Source organism: Ranitomeya imitator, chromosome 8, assembly GCF_032444005.1.
Source record: "Ranitomeya imitator isolate aRanImi1 chromosome 8, aRanImi1.pri, whole genome shotgun sequence".
NCBI classification, from domain to species: Eukaryota; Metazoa; Chordata; class Amphibia; order Anura; family Dendrobatidae; genus Ranitomeya; species Ranitomeya imitator.
This window is the reverse complement of record NC_091289.1, coordinates 4368286-4388032: the sequence shown is the minus strand read 5'-3', so window position 1 is coordinate 4388032 and position 19747 is coordinate 4368286. Positions and strand designations below refer to the sequence as shown.

The window sequence follows — 19747 nt, the reverse complement described above, 5'->3', positions numbered from 1 at the left end:
GGTCTCATATAAGTGGTCTGATATGGGTGATCTTATTATACAGAGAGAAGTCTTTTATGGGTGGTCTTATCATAGAGGTGGTCTTTCAGAGTGTCGACCCCTTAACGAGTCTAGTCACCGGTCTGAGGATAAGGAGCCAGACCAGACTCTCCATTGGCAGACACCAGTTTCGGGGGTTTTGCTCCTCATCAGTGCAAGGAACGTCGTCCGGTTTGGCTGGATGAGAGGGTATCTAAGGGGGGATGGAGCTCCCTGTGGGCAGCGCCAGGCCGGTGTAAGAAGACGAGAAAAAAGGAGTATATAGGTAAAAAGATACTTTATTAATAGGTGTATAAAAGTAAATAATAAATATAGACAATGAAAACACAGAGTGAAGTGCACAGGGAAGATGCTGAAGGATCTCCGACGCCAGCAATACACAGATCTAATAGGATAAATAGTAGCAGGAACTGTAGCAAAGTAATGAAAGAGTGGTATGAATAGATACAGATGACCAATGATACAGATGAATAGCGCCCCCCAGTGTGGAAGGTGGAGACCTGCAGGGTCTGAGCACAAGCAGAGAGGTCACCGCTTCTATTTAAAGGCACAGTACCGCTGCCTCTTATGCCCGACAGTGAAGCCTCACTGGGATTGATGGGTCAGATCTTCAGGATTGCTGGTAGTAGTTAATGGCAGCGGCAGTCCAGGGGTTAATTGTCGGCTGGCTCCTCCCCGGTGCGCTGCCTCCTCTTGTCCTCCGCTCCCTCCCTTGTGGCAGAGCAGATTTACTGTGGGAGTCGCAGGCACCAGGACTTTAGCACCGAGCTGTCGCCATGAGGCTGCTGCTTGCTTGAGAGTCTTGAGTGGGCACCATGGAGGAAAATGCCAACGTGCAGGAGACGAGCAATGACAGCCCCCCGAGCCTGGCGCAGACCACCAAGTACGAGATCAAGCGCCACGCCATCACCGATGACTACAAAGTGTCCAAGCAGGTGCTCGGCCTCGGCATCAATGGCAAAGTGCTGGAGTGTTACCGCAGAGACAGCGGGCAGAAGTGCGCACTGAAGGTGAGTGGTGTCCGTGCCGGCAGCCGGCGCAAAAAACAGCAAGTGGCGGCCCGGAGCGACACCGGGAGGTCATCGCTACCGTCAGCGTTTACAATAAGCAGCCGGGTACAAAGGAGCACGAGGTGTGTCAGGAAGGTGGCACCGGCGCCTCCACGAGTCCTGGCAACACAGCGGCACAGGAAGGATCGTGTGATTGGTCAGCTGAGCCGTGGGTATATCCATAGGATCTATACGTGCCAATCAGTGCCAGCGCTGCACCGGATACAGCACCATCAGCGGGCACAGTGCAGAAGGAGCGTTATAATGGGCTGATATCAGTCACATACGGTGTAATGTCTGGAGGATATATCAGTACTGGAGCGTTATAAGAGGCTGATATCAGTCACATACGGTGTAATGTCTGGAGGTTATATCAGTACTGGAGCATTATAAGAGGGGCTGATATCAGTCACATATGGTGTAATGTCTGGAGGTTATATCAGTACTGGAGCGTTATAAGAGGGGCTGATATCAGTCACATATGGTGTAATGTCTGGAGGATATATCAGTACTGGAGCGTTATAAGAGGGGCTGATATCAGTCACATATGGTGTAATGTCTGGAGGTTATATCAGTACTGGAGCATTATAAGAGGGGCTGATATCAGTCACATATGGTGTAATGTCTGGGGTTATATCAGTACTGGAGCGTTATAAGAGGGGCTGATATCAGTCACATACGGTGAAATGTCTGGGGGATATATCAGTACTGGAGCGTTATAAGGGGCTGATATCAGTCACATATGGTGTAATGTCTGGGGTTATATCAGTACTGGAGCGTTATAAGAGGGGCTGATATCAGTCACATACGGTGAAATGTCTGGGGGATATATCAGTACTGGAGCGTTATAAGGGGCTGAGATCAGTCACATATGGTGTAATGTCTGGGGTTATATCAGTACTGGAGCGTTATAAGAGGGGCTGATATCAGTCACATACGGTGAAATGTCTGGGGGATATATCAGTACTGGAGCGTTATAAGAGGGGCTGATATCAGTCACATATGGTGTAATGTCTGGGGGTTATATCAGTACTGGAGCGTTATAAGGGGCTGATATCAGTCACATATGGTGTAATGTCTGGGGGTTATATCAGTACTGGAGCGTTATAAGGGGCTGATATCAGTCACATATGGTGTAATGTCTGGGGGTTATATCAGTACTGGAGCGTTATAAGAGAGGCTGATATCAGTCACATATGGTGTCGGTTATCAGTACTGGAGCATTATAAGAGGCTGATATCAGTCACATATGATGTAATGTCTGGGGGTTATATCAGTACTGGAGCGTTATAAGAGGCTGATATCAGTCACATATGGTGTAATGTCTGGGGTTATATCAGTACTGGAGCGTTATAAGAGGGGCTGATATCAGTCACATATGGTGTAATGTCTGGGGTTATATCAGTACTGGAGCATTATAAGAGGGGCTGATATCAGTCACATATGGTGTAATGTCTGGAGGTTATCAGTACTGGAGCATTATAAGAGGCTGATATCAGTCACATATGATGTAATGTCTGGGGGTTATATCAGTACTGGAGCGTTATAAGAGGGGCTGATATCAGTCACATATGGTGTAATGTCTGGAGGTTATCAGTACTGGAGCATTATAAGAGGCTGATATCAGTCACATATGATGTAATGTCTGGGGGTTATATCAGTACTGGAGCGTTATAAGAGGGGCTGATATCAGTCACATATGGTGTAATGTCTGGGGTTATATCAGTACTGGAGCGTTATAAGAGGGGCTGATATCAGTCACATATGGTGTAATGTCTGGGGTTATATCAGTACTGGAGCGTTATAAGAGGGGCTGATATCAGTCACATATGGTGTAATGTCTGGGGGTTATATCAGTACTGGAGCGTTATAAGAGGGGCTGATATCAGTCACATATGGTGTAATGTCTGGGGTTATATCAGTACTGGAGCGTTATAAGAGGGGCTGATATGAAATTCTCCCCAGATGTCAGTAAAGGTACCGTCACACTTAGCGACGCTGCAGCGATACCGACAACGATCCGGATCGCTGCAGCGTCGCTGTTTGGTCGCTGGAGAGCTGTCACACAGACCGCTCTCCAGCGACCAACGATGCCGTTAACCAGTGTAAACATCGGGTAACTAAGCGCAGGGCCGCGCTTAGTAACCCGATGTTTACCCTGGTTACCATCCTAAAAGTAAAAAAAAACAAACACTACATACTTACCTACAGCCGTCTGTCCTCCAGCGCTGTGCTCTGCACTCCTCCTGTACTGTCTGTGTGAGCACAGCGGCTGGAAAGCAGAGCGGTGACGTCACTGCTGTGCTTTCCGGCTGACCGACGCTCACAGCCAGTACAGGAGGAGTGCAGAGCACAGCGCTGGAGGACAGACAGCGGTAGGTAAGTATGTACTGTTTGTTTTTTTTACTTTTAGGATGGTAACCAGGGTAAACATCGGGTTACTAAGTGCGGCCCTGCGCTTAGTTACCCGATGTTTACCCTGGTTACCAGCGAAGACATCGCTGAATCGGTGTCACGCCGATTCAGCGATGTCTGCGGGGAGTCCAGCGACCAAATAAAGTTCTGGACTTTCTTCCCCGACCAGCGACAGCACAGCAGGGGCCTGATCGCTGCTGCCTGTCACACTGGACGATATCGCTAGCGAGGACGCTGCAACGTCACGGATCGCTAGCGATATCGTCTAGTGTGACGGTACCTTAACATCCAATCCACACAGGCAAATAAATCACCATAGATGTCCATAAAATACATTGTGTAATAATAAATAATAATAATAATTGTAATAACGAGAGATGACGCAGGAATTGAACGCTCCTATTGAAATATAATTAATACATTGTATAAAAGTCTTCGTTGGTGAAGAAGCTTCCAGACGCCTCCTATATGGAGAAACTAGTCGCAGGCATTGCTCAGGTGGAATTTTGCCCATTCTTCCACACTCTCTTCCTATCCTGAAGCTCCCCCTGTGATCTCTGAGCTTTAGTTCCTTCCATACGTTTTCTCTTGGACGCAGGTCCGGTGATCGGCTCGGCCATTCTAGCAGCAATTTTGATCTGATCTGACCAGACTATAGTCTCCCAGTATTTCACAGACTTGTTTAAATGTTGTTCAGCAAACTGTAAATGCACTTGAACGTGCTTTTTGTTGAGCAATGGAGTTTTGTGTGGTGAGCGTGCATACAGGCCATAGAGCATGCATAGTGAGCGTGCATACAGGCCGTGGAGGTTGAGTGGTGAGCATGCATAGAGACTTTGGAGGTTCCATGCTGAGCGTGCATACAAGTCTTCGAGGTTCCATTCTGAGCGTGCATACAAGTCATGGAGGTTCCATGCTGAGCGTGCTCACAAATTGTGGAGGTTCCATGCTGAGCGTTCATACAAGTCGTGGAGGTTCCATACTGAGTGTGCATACAAGTCGTGGAGATTCCATGCTGAGCGTGCATACAAGTCTTGGAGGTTCCATGCTGAGCGTGCATACAAGTCTTGGAGGTTCCATGCTGAGCGTGCATACAAGTCGTGGAGGTTCCATGCTGAGCGTGCATACAAGTCGTGGAGGTTCCATGCTGAGCATTCATACAAGTCGTGGAGGTTCCATGCTGAGCGTGCATACAAGTCGTGGAGGTTCCATGCTGAGCATTCATAGAAGTCGTGGAGGGTCCATGCTGAGAGTGCATACAGGTCGTGGAGGTTCCATGCTAAGTGTGCATACAAGTCGTGGAGGTTCCATGCTGAGAGTGCATACAGGTCGTGGAGGTTCCATGCTGAGAGTGCATACAGGTCGTGGAGGTTCCATGCTGAGAGTGCATACAAGTCGTGGAGGTTCCATGCTGAACGTGCATACAAGTCGTGGAGGTTCCATGCTGAGCGTGCATACAAGTCGTGGAGGTTCCATGCTGAGCGTGCATACAAGTCGTGGAGGTTCCATGCTGAGAGTGCATACAGGTCGTGGAGGTTCCATGCTGAGTGTGCATACAAGTCGTGGAGGTTCCATGCTGAGAGTGCATACAGGTCGTGGAGGTTCCATGCTGAGAGTGCATACAAGTCGTGGAGGTTCCATGCTGAGAGTGCATACAGGTCATGGAGGTTCCATGCTGAGTGTGCATACAAGTCGTGGAGATTCCATGCTGAGCGTGCATACAAGTCTTGGAGATTCCATGCTGAGCGTGCATACAAGTCTTGGAGGTTCCATGCTGAGCGTGCATACAAGTCTTGGAGGTTCCATGCTGAGCGTGCATACAAGTCGTGGAGGTTCCATGCTGAGCGTGCATACAAGTCGTGGAGGTTCCATGCTGAGCGTTCATACAAGTCGTGGAGGTTCCATGCTGAGCGTGCATACAAGTCGTGAAGGTTCCATGCTGAGCATTCATAGAAGTCGTGGAGGGTCCATGCTGAGAGTGCATACAGGTCGTGGAGGTTCCATGCTAAGTGTGCATACAAGTCGTGGAGGTTCCATGCTGAGCGTGCATACAAGTCGTGGAGGTTCCATGCTGAGCGTGCATACAAGTCGTGGAGGTTCCATGCTGAGCGTGCATACAAGTCGTGGAGGTTCCATGCTGAGCATTCATACAAGTCGTGGAGGTTCCATGCTGAGCGTGCATACAAGTCGTGGAGGTTCCATGCTGAGCATTCATAGAAGTCGTGGAGGGTCCATGCTGAGAGTGCATACAGGTCGTGGAGGTTCCATGCTAAGTGTGCATACAAGTCGTGGAGGTTCCATGCTGAGAGTGCATACAGGTCGTGGAGGTTCCATGCTGAGAGTGCATACAGGTCGTGGAGGTTCCATGCTGAGAGTGCATACAAGTCATGGAGGTTCCATGCTGAACGTGCATACAAGTCGTGGAGGTTCCATGCTGAGCGTGCATACAAGTCGTGGAGGTTCCATGCTGAGCGTGCATACAAGTCGTGGAGGTTCCATGCTGAGAGTGCATACAGGTCGTGGAGGTTCCATGCTGAGTGTGCATACAAGTCGTGGAGGTTCCATGCTGAGTGTGCATACAAGTCGTGGAGGTTCCATGCTGAGAGTGCATACAAGTCGTGGAGGTTCCATGCTGAGAGTGCATACAGGTCGTGGAGGTTCCATGCTGAGAGTGCATACAGGTCGTGGAGGTTCCATGCTGAGTGTGCATACAAGTCGTGGAGGTTCCATGCTGAGTGTGCATACAGGTCACAGAGGTTAAGTCTCTTACGTATAGTTTTCTGTGAAACAATTGTACGTGCTGGTTCCAGGTCTTTCTGTAGCTCTCCACAGGTGGTTCTTAGTTCTTGGACAATTCTTCTGATAATTCTTTTCTCTCCTCTGTCTGAAATCTTGCAGGGAGCACCTGGCCGTGGCCGGTTTATGGTGAAATGATGTCCATTACACTTCCGGATTATGGCCCCAGCAGTACTCACTGGAACCTTCAGTAGTTTAGAATTTCTTCTGTAACCAATGGCATCAGGATGTTTTGCAACAATAATGTTGTGAAGGTCTTGAGATGGCTCACTGGTGTTACCCATCATGAGATGATTCTTATGTGGCCCCTTGGTAATGAAACTCCTTTTTATCGGCCATCAGATGAACCCCCTGATATTATTTGTCGCTAAGTGGCAGGATTGCTTCCTAATTACTGATAGATCTCAGACGGTGTCAGAACTTTCCAGGACTTTTTGCTCCTCTCTTTCTTCAATAATTTTTCCCTGTGTCATTTTTTATTATTACACATAATTGATGGACATTTATGGTGATTTCTTTCCTGTATGGATTGGACATTACTGACATCTGTTGAGAATATCATGTCAATGGCATCTTTAGAAATAGATCTACTTAGAAAACTGTTGACGAGTTTAATACTTATTTCCCCTGCTGTGTGATATAATGTTGGGAGGTTATATCAGTACTGGAGCGTTATAGTAGATTGTAGTCTCCTATCCTACAGTCGCTGTTAGTGGGGAGTTGTGTATTCAGTGGCTTTCATCCCTGCTGACCACTGCTGGGGGTTTGCTCCAATGTTTACGTCCTATCTTTCTTAGGGGAGGACCCGTGCTGAGCTCTGCTGTACTGCGCCACTTATCTATAGGCTGCACATTTACTGTCGGCAGTGGAGAGATGCTGGGAGTGGTAGTTCACCAACCTGTGGTAACACATTCAGGCTGCTGCGTGTTTCTGGCTCGGGGCTGGGATCCACAGGGACAGTTGTGGGTGCAGCGCCGCTGTGGTTGAGGGCGTGTTGCACCTGGTGCACAGGTGTGTCACCCTGGAATGTGTCTCAACGGGGAGACGAGTCTGGATTGTGTCAGACCGCAGATGATGAGCACTTCACCCTGACCGCTTGTGTCCGCCGTCCTGAGGTCATGTCATGACCTTAAAGGGTTTCTCTAATTTCATATACCCTCGGCACCATGACTCCCATATCTGAGTACCATAGAGGAACGACGGGTGACCCTATAGGCTGCTGCTTGTAACCAAAGATCAGAGATCCCCAGGGCGTCCATACTGTTCCCAGGGATATAGGGGAGGCCAGGACCACCAGAGCATCCGTGCTGGATCAGGAGTAGCGAAGAGGCCAGGACCACCGGCGCATCAGTGCTGGATCGGGGGGTAGTGAGGAGATTAGGACCATCGGTGCATCAGTGCTGGATCAGGGGGCAGCGAGAAGGTTAGGACCATATTGGTGCACCAGTGTTGGATCAGGGGGTAGCTAAGAGGCCTGGACTACCGGAGCATCAGTGTTGGATCAGGGGGTAGCAAGGAGGTTAGGACCACCGGAGCATCAGTGCTGGATCAGGAGTAGCAAAGAGGTTAGGACCACTGGAGCATCCGTGCTGGATCAGGAGTAGCAAAGAGGCCTGGACCACCAGAGCATCCGTGCTGGATCAGGGGGTAGCGAGAAGGTTAGGACCATCGGTGCCTCAGTGCTGGATCAGGGGGTAGCGAAGAGGCCAGGACCACCGGAGCATTAGTGCTGGATCAGGGGGTAGCGAAGAAGCCAGGACCACCGGAGCATCAGTGCTGGATCAGGGGGTAGTGAAGAGGCCGGGACCACTGCAGCATTAGTGCTGGATCAGGGGGTAGCGAAGAGGCCAGGACCACCGCAGCATTAGTGCTGGATGAGGGGGTAGCGAAGAGTCCAGGACCCCCGCAGCATTAGTGCTGGATCAGGGGGTAGCGAAGAGGCCAGGACCACTGCAGCATTAGTGCTGGATCAGGGGGTAGCGAAGAGGCCTGGACCAACGGAGCATTAGTGCTGGATCAGGGGGTAGCGAAGAGGCTGGGACCACCGAAGCATTAGTGCTGGATCAGGGGGTAGCGAAGAGGCCAGGACCACCGGAGCATCAGTGCTGGATCAGGGGGTAGCGAAGAGGCTGGGACCACCGAAGCATTAGTGCTGGATCAGGGGGTAGCGAAGAGGCCAGGACCACCGGAGCATCAGTGCTGGATCAGGGGGTAGCGAAGAGGCTGGGACCACCGAAGCATCAGTGCTGGATCAGGGGGTAGCGAAGAGGCCTGGACCAACGGAGCATTAGTGCTGGATCAGGGGGTAGCGAAGAGGCCAGGACCACCGGAGCATTAGTGTTGGATCAGGGGGTAGTGAAGAGGCCGGGACCACCGGAGCGTCAGTGCTGGATTAGGGGGTAGCGAAGAAGCCAGGACCACCGGAGCATCAGTGCTGGATCAGGGGGTAGCGAAGAGGCCGGGACCACCGTAGCATTAGTGTTGGATCAGGGGGTAGTGAAGAGGCCGGGACCACCGGAGCATTAGTGCTGGATCAGGGGGTAGCGAAGAGGCCGGGACCACCGCAGCATTAGTGTTGGATCAGGGGGTAGTGAAGAGGCCGGGACCACCGGAGCGTCAGTGCTGGATTAGGGGGTAGCGAAGAGGCCGGGACCACCGGAGCATCAGTGCTGGATCAGGGGGTAGAGTTGAGGCCGGGACCACCGGAGCGTCATTCCTGGGGTTTATCTGTTACTTTATTATTTTATAAGCCATCAGCAGGTTATTCCTATTGTGATGATCTCATCAGTTATATTTGGAGAGCTGTGATGTCACCTGTCACACGAGTGGGAAAATGTCCCAGACATTCTGTGGATGGCAGTTAGGAAGCCATCCCAGGATGGCAGTTAGGAAGCTCGTGTGTATACGATTCCATATCGTGTATACACCTACACAGACACGGATACATGAGATACACCCTTCAATGAGATTACAGCACCGAGAAGAAATGGTTAATGATGGAGATCACAGGACGGAGACTGATGGAAAAAGGAAACAAAATTTTCAAAATTCCATTTCTTCAGTGTGAAGTCCGAGGCTCGTGCAGAAATCCTGGCAGCAGAAAAACAAAGGTGTAACTGTTTCTGCCTCCGCAGTATGGGAATGATGACATTGGCCACTGCAGAAATTAACATTTATTTTACAAAAACACACATACATTATCAAACGATTATACAGCACATACATGAACCTCTGCATACATACTGTACACACAGAGCATGTATCATCCATAATAATAGAATCCCCTCCTAATATTGTGTATCCCCTCACTGCAGAATCTTGCAGCAAATATCTGCTTAGTGTGGCTCCATGATCGGATTTTTCTAGCACATCTGACTTGTGATCGATTGTACACGTACAGACGTGACCAAAAGTTTTCAGACTGACTCGCAACCTGAGGTCAATCCTCGAAAAGCAGACGGACAAACAAAATTCCAGAAATTGTGATAACTCTGAGCTCTGAATAGACAAGATGGACGGCCGTCAGTCAGGATCTGCGCAGAAGTTGATATCCAGCGGAAGAGGGGAAGTGTGGAGAATAAGGGGCAGGAGTGTGGAGAATAAGGGACAGGAGTGTGGAGAATAAGGGGCCGAACTGTGGAGAATAAGGGACAGGAGTGTGGAGAATAAGGGGCAGGAGTGTGGAGAATAAGGGGCAGGAGTGTGGAGAATAAGGGGCAGGAGTGTGGAGAATAAGGGACAGGAGTGTGGAGAATAAGGGGCCGAACTGTGGAGAATAAGGGACAGGAGTGTGGAGAATAAGGGGCAGGAGTGTGGAGAATAAGGGGCAGGAGTGTGGAGAATAAGGGGCAGGAGTGTGGAGAATAAGGGGCAGACGTGTGGAGAATAAGGGGCAGGAGTGTGGAGAATAAGGGGCAGCAGTGTGGAGAATAAGGGGCAGGAGTGTGGGGAATAAGGAGCAGGAGTGTGGAGAATAAGGGGCAGGAGTGTGGAGAATAAGGGGCAGGAGTGTGGAGAATAAGGGGCAGGAGTGTGGAGAATAAGGGGCAGGAGTGTGGAGAATAAGGGGCAGGAGTGTGGAGAATAAGGGGCAGGAGTGTGGAGGATAAGGGGCAGGAGTGTGGAGGATAAGGGGCAGGAGTGTGGAGAATAAGGGGCAGGAGTGTGGAGAATAAGGGACAGGAGTGTGGAGAATAAGGGGCAGGAGTGTGGAGAATAAGGGGCAGGAGTGTGGAGAATAACGGGCAGGAGTCTAGAGAATAAGGGGCAGGAGTGTGGACAATAAGGGGCAGGAGTGTGGACAATAAGGGGCCGAACTGTGGAGAATAAGGGACAGGAGTGTGGAGAATAAGGGGCAGGAGTGTGGAGAATAAGGGGCAGGAGTGTGGAGAATAAGGGGCAGGAGTGTGGAGAATAAGGGACAGGAGTGTGGAGAATAAGGGACAGGAGTGTGGAGAATAAGGGGCCGAACTGTGGAGAATAAGGGACAGGAGTGTGGAGGATAAGGGACAGGAGTGTGGATGATAAGGGGCCAGAGTGTGGAGAATAAGGGGCGGGAGTGTGGAGAATAAGGGGCGGGAGTCTGGAGAATAAGGGGCGGGAGTCTGGAGAATAAGGGGTGGGAGTCTGGAGAATAAGGGGCGGGAGTGTGGAGAATAAGGGACAGGAGTGTGGAGAATAAGGGACAGGAGTGTGGATGATAAGGGGCACGAGTGTGGAGGATAAGGGGCTGGAGTGTGGGGAATAAGGGGCGGGAGTGTGGAGAATAAGGGGCGGGAGTGTGGAGAATAAGGGGCTGGAGTGTGGAGAATAAGGGGCGGGAGTGTGGAGAATAAGGGGCAGCGCTGGGAATGTTGAGGCGTCACAGGAACTTCATGGATTTGTCAATAAAATGTAACAATGTGCGGAATGTTTATAATTGTCAGTAACCATAGAAACAGCGACTAAATAGCAAAAAGACTGAAGAGGGAAAATCTGAAAACCAATATCTGTGCTGGTCTCAGAACTTTTGACCACAACTGTATATCCTCATAAATCTACGTTATCATTCACACACGGACATATCCTGTATATACGCTGTCATCCATGTATACGCCTGTACACACACGTGATCACACATGCAGCTCACTCCCACACACGACGCTGGCACATCACCAATTAGATCCTCGGCTCATTGAAAAGTGCGAATAATAGGAATCCTGGGAAACATCGGAGCGATGTCCATGAGAATTGTGTAGGAGTTGTAAAGTCGGCTGAGCAGATGTAGCAGAGCCGAGCAGCGGCCTTCATTACATTCACACCTGTGCACATGGCCGGATCGGGTGGATTCGACCTCTGAGGACGCAGCGTTTTGCTGCGTATTTTCAGAATCACTATTTGGCCATAATGTCAGAAAATTCAGCAAAGAAATGCATGAGAAGTCCACAGAACATCTGAGAAAAGCTGAAGCCAATTATTAGTGACATCGCCAGCGAGTGCAGCGCCCCATGCCTCATGCTAGTGATTTGCCCCATACCTTGTGCTGATGCCGTGCCTCATGCTAGTGATGTGCGCCATGCCTCGTTCTAGTGATGGGCGCCATACCTCATGCTAGTGATGTGCGCCATGCCTCATGCTAGTAATGTGCGCCATGCCTCATTCTAGTGATGCGCCCCATGCCTCATTCTAGTGATGCACGCCCATGCCTCATGCTAGTGATGCGCCCCATGCCTCGTTCTAGTGATGCGCCCCATGCCTCATGCTAGTGATGCGCCCCATGCCTCGTTCTAGTGATGCGCCCCATGCCTCGTTCTAGTGATGCGCCCCATGCCTCGTTCTAGTGATGCGCCCCATGCCTCGTTCTAGTGATGCGCCCCATGCCTCGTTCTAGTGATGCGCCCCATGCTAGTGATGCGCCCCATGCCTCGTTCTAGTGATGCGCCCCATGCCTCATGCTAGTGATGCGCCCCATGCCTCGTTCTAGTGATGCGCCCCATGCCTCATGCTAGTGATGCGCCCCATGCCTCGTTCTAGTGATGCGCCCCATGCCTCGTTCTAGTGATGCGCCCCATGCCTCGTTCTAGTGATGCGCCCCATGCCTCATGCTAGTGATGCGCCCCATGCCTCATGCTAGTGATGCGCCCCATGCCTCGTTCTAGTGATGCGCCCCATGCCTCGTTCTAGTGATGCGCCCCATGCCTCATGCTAGTGATGCGCCCCATGCCCCATGCTAGTGATGCACCCCATGCCTCGTACTGCTGCAGCGCCCTTTGCCTTGCGCGGCGCCTCGTGCTTCAGTTCCTGGTAAACTACATTCACCCCACAAACCACAGGCACTGATGGGACATTTGTCAGCGGAGTTCCTGACATTATTCCTCACCCTGCGGTGGAGGAGGGGACGGAGCTGCTGCTGTAACTGGACCTGTACACACATTTCCTACGTCTCTTACTGAATTCTGATCTTTAAAAAGAAACTGATAGGAAGGTGCCCTCCCCCCCCCCCCCCCCCCCCACTGCCCAGACTTCCCTGATCATAAAGGGCAACTCCACCTAACGCTGGCCTCCCAGCAGGGTTCCCCCGGATCTGTATGTGGGCACTCATGGGCCAGGACTGGAAATGGACAATGAAACATGACTGCCTCTGTCTGCACACAGCAGTTATCGTCACAATGTGTCAGCCGCAGACTGATCGCAGCTTATAGCGTTCGCACTGCTGGGTCATATTTCCTCCATATCACAATGAGGAGCCGCAATACATCTGATTAGGAGCCTGAGTCAATGGATTAATCATTATCCGATCACCGGGGGGAAGGGAGAGAAAGTCACCTTCTGCCGGAGCGCAACATACCTGCCTGTAATAAACAGTTAGGGCCAGAAATATTTGGACAGTGACACAAGTTTTGTTATTTTAGCTGTTTACAAAAACATGTTCAGAAATACAATTATATATATAATATGGGCTGAAAGTGCACACTCCCAGCTGCAATATGATAGTTTCCACATCCAAATCGGAGAAAGGGTTTAGGAATCATAGCTCTGTAATGCATAGCGTCCTCTTTTTCAAGGGACCAAAAGTAATTGGACAATGGACTCTAGGGGCTGCAATTAACTCTGAAGGCGTCTCCCTCGTTAACCTGTAATCAATGAAGTAGTTAAAAGGTCAGGGGTGGATTCCAGGTGTGTGGTTTTGCATTTGGAAGCTGTTGCTGTGAGCAGACAACATGCGGTCAAAGGAACTCTCAATTGAGGTGAAGCAGAACATCCTGAGGCTGAAAAAAAAAGAAAAAATCCATCAGAGAGATAGCAGACATGCTTGGAGTAGCAAAATCAACAGTTGGGTACATTCTGAGAAAAAAGGAATTGACTGGTGAGCTTGGGAACTCAAAAAGGCCTGGGCGTCCACGGATGACAACAGTGGTGGATGATCGCCGCACACTTAATTTGGTGAAGAAGAACCCGTTCACAACATCAACTGAAGTCCAGAACACTCTCAGTGAAGTAGGTGTATCTGTCTCTAAGTCAACAGTAAAGAGAAGACTCCATGACAGTAAATACAAAGGGTTCACATCTAGATGCAAACCATTCATCAATAACAAAAATAGACAGAAAAACACCTCAAGAAGCCAGCTCAGTTCTGGAAAAGTATTCTATGGACAGATGAGACAAAGATCAACCTGTACCAGAATGATGGGAAGAAAAAAGTTTGGAGAAGAAAGGGAACGGCACATGATCCAAGGCACACCACATCCTCTGTAAAACATGGTGGAGGCAACGTGATGGCATGGGCATGCATGGCTTTCAATGGCACTGGGTCACTTGTGTTTATTGATGACATAAGAGCAGACAAGAGTAGCCGGATGAATTCTGAAGTGTACCGGGATATACTTTCAGCCCAGATTCAGCCAAATGCTGCAAAGTTGATTGGACGGCGCTTCATAGTACAGATGGACAATGACCCCAAGCATACAGCCAAAGCTACCCAGGAGTTCATGAGTGCCAAAAAGTGGAACATTCTGCAATGGCCAAGTCAATCTCCAGATCTAAACCCAATTGAGCATGCATTTCACTTGCTCAAATCCAGACTTAAGACGGAAAGACCCACAAACAAGCAAGACCTGAAGGCTGCGGCTGTAAAGGCCTGGCAAAGCATTAAGAAGGAGGAAACCCAGCGTTTGGTGATGTCCATGGGTTCCAGACTTAAGGCAGTGATTGCCTCCAAAGGATTTGCAACAAAATATTGAAAATAAAAATATTTTGTTTGGGTTATGTTTATTTGTCCAATTACTTTTGACCTCCTAAAATGTGGAGTGTTTGTAAAGAAATGTGTACAATTCCTACATTTTCTATCAGATATTTTTGTTCAACCCTTCAAATTAAACGTTACAATCTGCACTTGAATTCTGTTGTAGAGGTTTCATTTCAAATCCAATGTGGTGGCATGCAGAGCCCAACTCGCGAAAATTGTGTCACTGTCCAAATATTTCTGGCCCTAACTGTATCCTCATAACACAAAGGAAAGAATGTACCGAACAAGCAGGGCATGCTGGGAGAATAGCGAGCATGGCCAGTAGCGTAACTAGAGTCAGAAGGGCCCCTGTGCAAAATTTGGACTTGGCCATTCCCATGCCCCCGCATGTTGGTCAGATGTATGGGCCCTTGTAGCGTTCTAAATCATATAAGGACGTGCAAGTTGTCCCCATTATGTAGTAATGTCTCCCATCCTGGTATATTTGTGTGTATATATATATTTGTCACATGATCTTCTTTTCTCATGATGCCATCTAATTTGTGAAGTGCACCAGTCCCTCCTGCAGCAAGACAACCCCCTAACATGCTGCTGCCTCCCCCCGTGTTTCACAGTAGGAATGGTGTTCTTAGGCTTCCAAACTTCTCTCTTTTACCTCCAAACGTAACGATGGTCATTATGCCCAAAAAGTTCAAATTTAGTTTCATCAGAACACAGGCTATGTCTCCAAAAATGAAGGTCCTTGTACCTGTGTGCATTTGCACACATTAATCTCTTTTTTTTATGTTTCTTTTGGAGTAATGGCTTCTTCCTGGCAGAGTGGCCTTCCAGCCCATGGTGATACAGTACTCGTTTCACTGTAGATATTGACACAATCTTCCGTCATCATCTTCACAAGGTCTTTTGTTTTTCTCCTTGGGTTGATATGAACATATTGGACCAAAGCTCGGTCATCTCTGGGACACAGAACTCATCTCCTTCCTGAGCGGTATAATGAATGGACATTCCTATCTTGATTATACTTACGTATAATTGTTTGCACAGATGAACGGGGCACCTTCAGGTATCTGGACATTGTACCCAAGGAAGAGCCAGACATGTGCAAGTCCACAATTCTCTTCCAGATATCTTGGCTGATTTCCTGAGACTTTCCCATGATGCTACACAAAGAACCAGTGTGTTTCAGGTGTGCATTAAATACATCCACAGGTGTGTCTCTAATTAACTCAGATGTTGCAAAAAAAACCAAACACATGATATCATCTTATGGGCAGTCCAAAATTGTTTAAAAATAGTAATATAGCGTGGCACAGCTGTTAGAGGTGATCAAGTATGGTCCCAAACCATAATTATTAATATTTGCCAAATGCCAGAATAATGAGACAGATAATGTTTTGAGGCATTTTTATTACTTACTGCAAAGTCAAAAGTTTCCATCCATTAAGATGACGGTGCCTTTACACAATTCTGTAATCAACTCGGGTGAATAAAATATAAAGGATCCAGAATGTAGTACATGCAACCCAGACGTTTCGGTCATGTTGTGACCTTCATCTGTGTACTGACCGCTGCTTAGAAGCCATTCGTACTGAATTCTATAGAACTCAGTGTCACTTTGAAGTGCGTCCTATAACATTAGTTTTGATACTTGCTGTACAAGGCTGTTTACATCCGGTATACACCGTGACTCTAACCAGTAAAGCCTTTATCTTATATCTTTAATTTGTATTCATTAGCCTTCTGACTGAGCACTCCGCCTCTTAAGGTACCTTCACACTAAACGACGCTGCAGCGATCCAGACAACGATCCGGATCGCTGCAGCGTCGCTGTTTGGTCGCTGGAGAGCTGTCACACAGACCGCTCTCTAGCGACCAACGATGCCGGTAACCAGGGTAAATATCGGATTACTAAGCGCAGGGCCGCGCTTAGTAACCCGATGTTTACCCTGGTTACCATCCTAAAAGTAAAAAAAACAAACACTTCATACTTACCTTCCGCTGTCTGTCCCCGGCGCTCTGCTTCTCTGCTCTGGCTGTGAGCGCCGGGCAGCCGGAAAGCAGAACGGTGACGTCACCGCTCTGCTTTCCGGCTGCCCGGCGCTCACAGTGAGTGCAGGAAAGCACAGTGCCGGGGACAGACAGCAGAAGGTAAGTATGTAGCGTTTGTTTTTTTACTTTTAGGATGGTAACCAGGGTAAACATCGGGTTACTAAGCACGGCCCTGCGCTTAGTAACCCGATGTTTACCCTGGTTACCAGTGAAGACATCGCTGAATCGGTGTCACACACGCCGATTCAGCGATGTCAGCGGGAGAGCCAGCGACCAAATAAAGTTCTGGCCCTCTAGCCCCGACCAACGACATCACAGCAGGATTCTGATCGCTGCTGCCTGTCAAACTAAACGATATCGCTAGCCAGGACGCTGCAACGTCACGGATTGCTAGCGATATAGTTTAGTGTGAAGGTACCTTTAGCCTCAGGCTTTTTTAATCACAGCAGGACCCTACCCCTCCACAGAGATATAGATTTCAGTCCAATGTATGTACAGAGTGAGTGCAGCTCTGGAGGATAATACAGGATGTAACTCAGGATCAGTAATGTAATGTATGTACACAGCGACTGCACCAGCAGAATAGTGAGTGCAGCTCTGGAGTATAATACAGGATGTAACTCAGGATCAGTAATGTAATGTATGTACACAGCGACTGCACCAGCAGAATAGTGAGTGCAGCTCTGGGGTATAATACAGGATGTAACTCAGGATCAGTAATGTATGTACTGTTAGAGAAGGGATTTCCAACCTAGTCAGGTGTTCTCTATTCATAGGCACCTAGAATTGGGAAGAACTAAAATCAGAGAGACAGACACGTGTTGTCTTTCCAAGATAATAGTGTATCTGCCTTTATTCACTGTGGGGCCATCTTTTATACCCCAGAAAGGGGAAAAACTAGTTACATAATAGATTGGCATAAATGAAGTTCTTACACAATACATTGACAAAAGCATCCTGGATGAGATGATGAATGTGGTGTAAGAATGTGGGGAGTTGTTGTTCGCATGTCTGCGGTTTTATGTAATGTTGGCTAGAACTGCACATTTTTGGGTGGTTTCGGACAATTAGAGATGTCCTTGACATTTTTTGGGAAATCTTGACCAAAGATATATAGATATCCGGGAAATGGCCCTAAATTTGACTCAGATGATAATATTGTGCAAGACTTTATGTAAGAATTGTTTTTCAGCCATTTTCTGATATTAAACAATATGAAGATTAACCCTTTCTGTAACAGAACTGCTACAATTTCTTTAACAATTCCCCTCTTTTTATCATCTGATTTACCTTGCCCTAGCTGACTCCTTCCTATCCTTAGGCCTGCAAGATAGCCCTACTTCACAAAATACACGGCTTTTCCTATGTATATCATGGGATACCAGTCCTGCTGTGTATCCGTTCAGACTATACTTGGATCCAGGCCTACCTTTCCCTTCGCAACCCTATTCTTATAGGAACCACTGAAAGGGGATACAGGTATATATATATATATATATATATATATATATATATATATTAATAAACTTTGTTAATATATTATATATGTGAGTGAGTATATAAAAATCTAGAATATAGAGAATAAATGAATCATCTTATTAATTGTCATAATCAGGAAAAAGTCCATATTAGGTTCTCTTGCTCTTTTAGTCAAGTAGCTCTCCTCTCCAATTCTCCTTTAGACCATGGGCTTCCCGCAGTGCGTGCAATCGGCCAGGTCCACAGATGTTTGCTTGTTGCAGAATATACATTCACGTTGTAGCGCAGTTATGAAAGTAGTCATCATCACTTGGGTAGGCTTTATTTCTACGTCAGTGTCAGTATCAATTTTAGTTCGATATTTACCTGGAAAACATTTGCAATTAGAACTAAGAATTTTCCTTATTGCATAACAAATAACTTTATCATCCCTGCAATGATTAGTATCACTAAAACCGCTTGAATAAGGACATGAATTACACCGGATATCCATCCACCTATTCCTTTGAACTGGTTCACGGGGTTTATCCATAGGAGCCATTCAGGGAGAGATAAATCATCCAGTGAATTCGCTTTTCTCACCCCTTCCCTTTATCATTTCAAGTTATTCTGTATCAGGAGTAAGGCTACGTTTACATTTGCGTTCTGCCGGGCTGCGTCGGGCGCAGCCGCGGCGACGCATGCACCCCTATATTTAACATGGGGGCGCATGGACATGCGTTTGCATGCGTTTTGCGATGCATGCGTTTTTTTGCCGCAAGCGTTAGGGCGCAGAGGACGCAGCAAGATGCATTTTTTTTGCGTCCAAAATTCGGCAAAAAAGGACGCATGCGTCGCAAAACTATGCGTTTTAGCGTGTGTTTTTGTGCGTTTTTGTTTGCGTTGCGTCGCCGACGCAACATCGCACAACGCAAATGTGAACGTAGCCTAACTCTCAGTAGTCCAGAAGGATCTATATAGCGGCAACAGGCAGGTCCTCCAACCTGACAGAAGCCTCCTTGAGAGGCCGTGAGATAATTATGTACTATAGAATGATGATTAATAATAACTATAAGCTGATTCAACATTTAGAGCATCAAATAAATAATCAGTTATACTATAAAAAATGTCACCCAGTCGATACATACCAGCACATATTCATAGATGCCTACCTCTAGGAGCTGTATGACATTAATGTGAGGTGGCTGGGGCAGGTACAATGGTCGGGCCGTGCACTTCTCCCACATTTAGGCATACACAGACTACGCCTCCCTATATGAATCTAGCAGCAGCACAATGGAATTCTGGGGTCACCCACTTAGCTTTTACCTGATTTATCATTGTGTCTTTGGACTGATGCACCAGTCCATCAGAGAGAGCGCCCATCATGGGGAACATTGCCCTAGGAAGGCAGTACTCACTGTCCGCTCTCCTCAGTCCATCTTCTTCCTTCGCACCTGAGTGCCTTTGCCATCCTTCCTTTTCCGCTGCAGAGGCCGAATCTACAGGCTCCGGAGTAGTTGTAGGTCCACCCCCCGGACCCCTGCACAGTGTATATTTCTGCGGGGAGAGGTAGTAGTGCAGCAGCCTTTGCCGCAGTGTCAGCTCTATTATTGCCTTCAGCTTCTCTAGTGCGCTCCTTAGTATGAGCCGCCGGCACTTTAATTATTGCACCTCTCTTGGGCAGTTCCAGCACTCTCAGAAGCTGAGCCACCAA

The 19747-nt window shown here is 48.2% G+C and overlaps 1 protein-coding gene across 1 annotated transcript in view; it reads left to right on the top strand.

The window, feature by feature from the left end:
* Positions 1-590: 590 nt before the first annotated feature.
* Positions 591-19747, top strand: part of MAPKAPK3 (MAPK activated protein kinase 3) — a 75381-nt gene continuing 56224 nt past the window's right edge. Inside the window, exon 1 of the mRNA XM_069736074.1 lies at positions 591-1049. Within this exon, the coding sequence (XP_069592175.1) occupies positions 855-1049 (195 nt within the window). The 5' untranslated portion in view covers positions 591-854. The remainder of the gene's footprint in view (positions 1050-19747) is intronic.